Source organism: Protobothrops mucrosquamatus, unplaced genomic scaffold, assembly GCF_001527695.2.
Source record: "Protobothrops mucrosquamatus isolate PMUCROS unplaced genomic scaffold, P.Mucros_1.0 scaffold5608, whole genome shotgun sequence".
In the NCBI taxonomy this organism is placed as follows: Eukaryota; Metazoa; Chordata; class Lepidosauria; order Squamata; family Viperidae; genus Protobothrops; species Protobothrops mucrosquamatus.
In genome coordinates, this window is record NW_015391463.1 from 5,294 (window position 1) to 13,578 (window position 8,285).

The 8,285-nt window shown below is 37.3% G+C and overlaps 1 protein-coding gene across 1 annotated transcript in view; it reads right to left on the bottom strand.

The window, feature by feature from the left end:
• Positions 1-8,285, bottom strand: part of LOC107299857 (protein bicaudal D homolog 2-like) — a gene marked incomplete at both ends in the record, with an annotated part of 23,125 nt that overhangs the window by 5,043 nt on the left and 9,797 nt on the right. The window contains one exon of the mRNA XM_015829198.1: positions 3,667-3,819. Within this exon, the coding sequence (XP_015684684.1) occupies positions 3,667-3,819 (153 nt within the window). The remainder of the gene's footprint in view (positions 1-3,666; positions 3,820-8,285) is intronic.

The following is an 8,285-nucleotide window of genomic DNA, read 5'->3' on the forward strand; positions in this document are numbered from 1 at the left end:
GTTTTTTTCGAAGCCATACTTGCAGTATAATCCAATATAATCCAATTTGTTAAAAAGTCTTATAGAAAGTTCAACCAAAGCAAATAGTGCGCCAGTTAAAAATAACAAAAGTTCAAACCGGAAATCACTTTCACTTCTTGCTGAAAAGTATCAAATCATCGCCATTTTAAGTTCACTTTTCCACATTCCAACTCAAATATGAGAAGAATATAATGTCCAAGTTAGAGTATAGTCCAAAAATTAAAAGACAGACTTCCAGGGTCGGTTCGTCTGCTTATACGGAACTCACAGTTATCTTTAAGTCGCAGCGGTGACGGCAGCTCCTAGCTTCGCTTATAGCGAAGACGTCCTGGATCGCGGAGAAACCCGGGGCTCCGGAGGAGTTCTCACCTACATCGTCCACCAGGGACGACTCGGGAACTCAACTCCTACCTCGGGCAGCTCACCTTTCCCCCTATGCCCAGGGGAAAGGTATCAAGCCGTTTGACAGCTGATGCAGGCTGTCAAAACGGCTTTTACGCAGAAACAGGCGGGAGCAGCAAACAGCTGCGTCCAGCGAAGGCGCCTGCCACCGGAAGTCTCCAAATAAAAAATAATTTTCAATACAAAGATATTACTATGATAATTTCATTGTAGAAAAAAATGTAAGCCACACTCATAATGCCATAAAAACACATTTCTATTTATGTCAGTTTAAATATTCATTAGTGAAACCTGCCAAATTTCTCACACATGAGATACAAATAATTCAAGCTGATGTATAATTTAGAAATACAAATGTGGAAACAGGATAACCTTGGTGGTTGTCAGTCCCTTGATATATTTTCTATAAGAGATTTCCTTTCTTTCTCAATTAATTAGCATATATTTTATAATAAAATTTGCTTCTGAAGAAATAAAGGTAATGTAGTGTAATCTTGTGAAAATTAGATTCATGAATGCACTCTCTGCTTTCTCCAAATTACAAATATAAAATCATAATTATGGTGATATCTTTCAGTATTTTACTCATTCTTTTTTAATAGAGCATGCATAGGCTATTTTGCCTTGATTCAGATCAAAAATGCAGAAAGACATTATGGATGACTTGTGCAATTGGTTCTTTTTATTGTATATTAGCATATCAGAAATACATTGTAAGATAGATAGGAGGCATTAAATTTTAAAATAAGAACTTAATTCTTACTCTGAAATTACTCTGTCTTTTCCATCCACATATGTATGGAGACTTCTATTGATGAATCAGAGTTAAGATCCCTCCATTATGGCCTCAGGAGCTACTTGACTACTATATGCACTAACACAATGTACTGCACTCAACTGATAAATTATTTCATTGCATTTGTGCTTGTAGGGGCAGTATTTAGGGATTCTTGAAAACAGAAAAGGTCCCCATCTTTTTTTAATCACCTGATTTTCTTCTATTGAAAGTCGAATTCTCAGAGTTCTAGCATTTCAAGGGCCAGAAACTAGAGAAAGGTATTAATCCTAACATAAACTGAGAATCACTCTGGTATGTGGTGTTTTCCAATTTTCTATTAAGAAAGGTCTGTTGTAGTAAGAAGCCTGTTTTCAATTAATGGCTTTCTCATTTAAAAACAGCCGCCCACTCAACCTTTTGAAAAAAATCAAAGTGTTCTGGAGACAATATGTCAAAAGCTAATGGCTAATGATTTATACATTGCAGCAAAGCATTTCTAAGTGCAAAACACTAATTAAAAATTAATATAATAATAAACATTCATTAAAACAAACATTAATGCAACAAACATTAATATAATAATTTGATATAAAATATAATAATTTCATATAAAAAAATTCAGTGTAAACTCCAGTTTCCAATGACTTTCTGAAACAGCCATTCAAATGGGGTCTGCCCTTGTTTCAGGAGCCAACAGATAAAGAGTTCCTATGGATAACACTTGCTCCCATGACTCTTCCTGTTGAATCTCTTGATAGATGAGAACATTTAGCACAGTGTTCCCCAACCTTTCTGGTGGCTCGGCATGGATGGGGGGGGAGGGAAAGGGATGGTTTTATGTGAGGGGCAGGCATGCATGTGCACACACAGCTTTATTTGTGTGAGCAGTGGATACATGTACCTGCCACTCATGCAAGTGTGGTGGCGCTGGTAGTAAGCCATGACCCATGGACTGGGGACCCCTGATTTAGCATTTTCTATAATTAATGACTAGCACAATGAATTGCATTGAGAAACAACCTAGTAATCCATGTAACTCCCACAGCAGTGATATTACATGACAGTAATGAGACTGCCCCATAAGTATTTCCAAGAGCACAGCTCTTTTTGTAGATGCTGATGATGGCCTATTTTCCTACCAGGGCAGACTCTTGATTCACCCTGATTCCCAAGTTTCAGTTGATTTAATATTGTTTTCACAAGTCCTTAAAAGGAATGATCCTTTGTCAGGTCCTCCTATAGCAATAGCTCTGATCTTCTTCCAGAGAATCCAATCAAGGCTGTGGATTCTACTTTAAAATGCAGCCATGATGAATCTGGACCATTTTCTTCGACTTGTTTGTAGATTCTTGCACCAGTTCTTATATGCACAGCAGTCAGGCTAAGTATTTTGACTGTTTCTTTTTCACTCAGACAAAAGAGCCAAGATACTAAAGTCCAAGTTTTTCTTTCTTTCTTTCTTTCTTTCTTTCTTTCTTTCTTTCTTTCTTTCTTTCTTTCTTTCTTTCTTTTTCTCTTTCTTTCTTTCTCTTTCTTTCTTTCTTTCTTTCTTTCTTTCTTTCCTTTCTTTCTTTCTTTCTTTCTCCCTCCCCTCCCCCTCCTCTCTCTCTCTTAACTGCTTCATGAATGAAGGCTGATAATTATGCTAGTGATTTTATAAAATTCCCTTCTGAGTATGCCAGATTGTGTGGAGATTGGTTTTACTTCAGGTTAATCCCCCTGCCCCAAAGAGACCCTTTGGCCTTCTGTCTTGACATTTGTCTGCAGACATTATTTTGATATATCTCTTCTTTTCCAGGCAGCGCAGTCAGATGTATCCATGGTTACAGTTACTGGGAAGTACACCCAGTTGCAATAATGCTGGCATGCAGTCCTTTCACCATCTTTGCTAACAAGGGGTTATTATATTTATTTCCGCACTTCTATATCACCATTTATCAGGGAGCTCAAGGTATGTGGAAGGATTTCTTCCCAATTTTATCTCCATCCCAACCATCTTACAGAGATGTTGCACCGAAGTGCAATAGAGGAATAGTTCACCTATATTGCTTCCAGGACCTGCAGTAGCCAGGGGTGAGCCACTGCCTGGAGTCACTTGTTTCCATTCTCCTGTTAATCAGCTAGAGGGATACCCCTGATTGGTTCCTGGGGTTCCCTAATTGCTTATTTCAGTTCAAGATGACTTTAAGCAAATATGATCATAGGCATCCCCCANTAGGATGTGTTCTACTATCTAGAGAGAGCTTTGGGATGAAAAAGGCAGGGACTTGCCAGCTGCTAGTTTCCAGCTTCTTCCCTAAAAGAGGCTGGTGGACACCAAGGGAAGTATCTGGCAGTGCAATAGTATCTGGGCACACTCATTATTTACCACTTTCCTCACAAAGCTATGAAATTTTGAGGCATTGGACACGTTATATGCTTCCCTCACACACAACCAAGCAAGATAATAACTTGACAATACTCACTTGGTTCTGTTTCAGAATAGACACTTGTTTCTGAAGGCAGATGTTCTCTTCCTCAAGTTCAGTGTAATCTTGCAGCAAGCGAGATTCTCGGAATTTATACTCTTTGATGTCATCTCGTAAGCGACCTCTCTGGATCTCAACATTTTGATTAATCTGTAAGACATGTACTAGCATTAAATATTTTTTGTCTTTTCTATGAGAGTACATGACCTAAAACCTGTGGTCTTGTAGAGAACCAGACAAGATAAGGTAATAATATTATTATTTTAAACTTTTTAATATATATATGTATATCCTACCTTTCAGGGTAACATTCCTCCCAGAAGATTATAAATTACAATAAAATAAGTGGGAAATAGGAAATAAACATTCAATAAATGTTATTTAGAAGTAAAGTCCTTTCTAGGAACTTTATGGTATGATGGGAAAATCCAGCTGGGTAGGTGCTTCTGTTAACTGTTGCATTCCTTCCTTCCTCTCCTACTACTGAGAGATACTTTCATGGCTAAATAATCCTATACCTTTCAGGCAATATATTCTTTGCAATGTTAATTTTTTTCACACTCCTATTTACATAAAAATTGGGAAGTGCCTATATGCCAGTTTTCCCAGGTAGATTACACAGGAAATACTACTGGATGAGCTCATTCTACTTTATTGTAAGGCTACATTAACAGAATCTTGCAAGTCTGAAAATACAAATCTCCTGCAATCTCTTTTACAACCTGAGAAGCAAGGGAGGGTCCCATTTGAGCCTCTTGCTCTGCCCACTCTCTAGCTGCAGGCTATGCTCTCTCTTATCTAACCATTTCCTAGGCAACATTTATTCATCCGTCTCCAAAGATCTTTCGCATTACACTGCGTATACTATTTCCTAGCTTAATATTTCTGAACTATATGGGATTGTTACTATTGTACAAGCCACCCTTCTGCAAAGTTTCCCTACCCAATCAACGCTGCAGCTGCATTGACAGGGGATATTCCCAGAATGATCATACTGATAGATTTTAATTGCTTCCACTGGGCAGAAGATGGCTCAGGAATTCATTGTGTCTCTGGCAGCCCTGGACCTGACCCAGTTATTTATGTCCCTAACTCCCAACAGGTGAAACCTGATTTCTGTTTCAGGATAATGATGATGTGATCTGGAGTTGGAACATACTATTAATCCCTTATCATGGTCACAGATAACTTCTGTTGGCCTTTGAGTTATTTGCAGATGCTCAGGAAGGAAAGACCTACAGTTCTATCAAGGCTATAGTTGCTATATGGAATTCAGGAAAATAACAATCCTGGGGCAGTTTATACTTATTTTGCAATTTGTTAGTAAAACAGCCATATAAATTGTATTAGACAGAGAAGAAAGGAAAGGAGATATCAGGAAAAATCCTTGATTCCCAACTTGAGTCTTGGGAATGCTGGCAGGCACCCTGAGCCATGGATTATTCAACAAGTTTCTCAACCTTAGCAACTTCAAACTGTGTGCATACTAGGCATGCTGGCTGGGAATTCTGGATACAAGTCCACACAGCTTAAAATTGCTGAGGTTGAAAAATACTGAAGTAGATAATTTAGATCCATCATTCAGATGAGTCTTCAATATACAAATAAGGGAGGAGTAATAAAAATAATTGATTAAAATAACAATGTTCCCTGCCTTTTCAAGGATGCTTAGTCACTTTTATTGTCTCTCTTTTATTTCAGATAAGAAGCAGAAGCAGCATCATAACTGTAATTAGTTTTATTTATTCTAAATTAAGCAACCAAATCAGGCCTAAGGTGGAATTATCCTTTCCACAGGTAATAAACACACCCATTTTTCCAACCTGAAAAGATTTGTAGACATACATAAAATAAAAAATAATTTTCAATACAAAGATATTACTATGATAATTTCATTGTAGAAAAAAATATAAGCCACACTCATAATGCCATAAAAACACATTTCTATTTATGTCAGTTTAAATATTCATTAGTGAAACCTCCCAAATTTCTCACACATGAGATACAAATAATTCAAGCTGATGTATAATTTAGAAATACAAATGTGGAAACAGGATAACCTTGGTGGTTGTCAGTCCCTTGATATATTTTCTATAAGAGATTTCCTTTCTTTCTCAATTAATTAGCATATATTTTATAATAAAAATTTGCTTCTGAAGAAATAAAGGTAATGTAGTGTAATCTTGTGAAAATTAGATTCATGGATGCATTCTCTGCTTTCTCCAAATTACAAATATAAAATCATAATTATGGTGATATCTTTCAGTATTTTACTCATTCTTTTTTAATAGAGTATGCATAGGCTATTTTGCCTTGATTCAGATCAAAAATGCAGAAAGACGTTATGGATGACTTGTGCAGTTGGTTCTTTTTATTATATATTAGCATATCAGAAATACATTGTAAGATAGATAGGAGGCATTAAATTTTAAAATAAGAACTTAATTTTTACTCTGAAATTACTCTGTCTTTTCCATCCACATATGTATGGAGACTTCTATTGATGAATCAGAGTTAAGATCCCTCCATTATGGCCTCAGGAGCTACTTGACTACTATATGCACTAACACAACGTGCTGCACTCAACTGATAAATTATTTCATTGCATTTGTGCTTGTAGGGGCAGTATTTAGGGATTCTTGAAAACAGAAAAGGTCCCCATCTTTTTTTAATCACCTGATTTTCTTCTATTGAAAGTCGAATTCTCAGAGTTCTAGCATTTCAAGGGCCAGAAACTAGAGAAAGGTATTAATCCTAACATAAACTGAGAATCACTCTGGTATGTGGTGTTTTCCAATTTTCTATTAAGAAAGGTCTGTTGTAGTAAGAAGCCTGTTTTCAATTAGTGGCTTTCTCATTTAAAAACAGCCGCCCACTCAACCTTTTGAAAAAAATCAAAGTGCTCTGGAGACAATATGTCAAAAGCTAATGGCTAATGATTTATACATTGCAACAAAGCATTTCTAAGTGCAAAACACTAATTAAAAATTAATATAATAATAAACATTCATTACAACAAACATTAATGCAACAAACATTAATATAATAATTTTATATAAAATATAATAATTTCATATAAAAAATTCAGTGTAAACTCCAGTTTCCAATGACTTTCTGAAACAGCCATTCAAATGGGGTCTGCCCTTGTTTCAGGAGCCAACAGATAAAGAGTTCCTATGGATAACACTTGCTCCCATGACTCTTCCTGTTGAATCTCTTGATAGATGAGAACATTTAGCACAGAGTTCCCCAACTTTTCTGGTGGCTCGGCATGGATGGGGAGGAAGAAGGAATGATTTTATGTGAGGGGCAGGCATGCACGTGCACACACAGCTTTATTTGTGTGAGCAGTGGATACATGTACCTGCCACTCATGCAAGTGTGGTGGCGCTGGTAGTAGGCCATGACCCATGGACTGGGGACCCCTGATTTAGCATTTTCTATAATTAATGACTAGCACAATGAATTACATTGAGAAACAACCTAGTAATCCATGTAACTCCCACAGCAGTGATATTACATGGCAGTAATGAGACTGCCCCATAAGTATTTCCAAGAATACAGCTCTTTTTGTAGATGCTGATGATGGTCTATTTTCTTACCAGGGCAGACTCTTGATTCACCCTGATTCCCAAGTTTCAGTTGATTTAATATTGTTTTCACAAGTCCTTAAAAGGAATGATCCTTTGTCAGGTCCTCCTATAGCAATAGCTCTGATTTTCTTCCAGAGAATCCAATCAAGGCTGTGGATTCTACTTTAAAATGCAGCCATGATGAATCTGGACCATTTTCTTCGACTTGTTTGTAGATTCTTGCACCAGTTCTTATATGCACAGCAGTCAGGCTAAGTATTTTGACTGTTTCTTTTTCACTCAGACAGAAGAGCCAAGATACTAAAGTCCAAGTTTTTTTCTTTCTTTCTCTTTCTTTCTTTCTTTCTCTTTCTTTCTTTTTCTTTCTTTCTTTCCTTTCTTTCCTTTCTTTCTCCCTCCCCTCCCCCTCCTCTCTCTCTCTTAACTGCTTCATGAATGAAGGCTGATAATTATGCTAGTGATTTTATAAAATTCCCTTCTGAGTATGCCAGATTGTGTGGAGATTGGTTTTACTTCAGGTTAATCCCCCTGCCCCAAAGAGACCCTTTGGCCTTCTGTCTTGACATTTGTCTGCAGACATTATTTTGATATATCTCTTCTTTTCCAGGCAGCGCAGTCAGATGTATCCATGGTTACAGTTACTGGGAAGTACACCCAGTTGCAATAATGCTGGCATGCAGTCCTTTCACCATCTTTGCTAACAAGGGGTTATTATATTTATTTCCGCACTTCTATATCACCATTTATCAGGGAGCTCAAGGTAGGTGGAAGGATTTCTTCCCAATTTTATCTCCATCCCAACCATCTTACAGAGATGTTGCACTGAAGTGCAATAGAGGAATAGTTCACCTATATTGCTTCCAGGACCTGCAGTAGCCAGGGGTGAGCCACTGCCTGGAGTCACTTGTTTCCATTCTCCTGTTAATCAGCTAGAGGGATACCCCTGATTGGTTCCTGGGGTTCCCTAATTGCTTATTTCAGTTCAAGATGACTTTAAGCAAATATGATCATAGGCATCCCCCA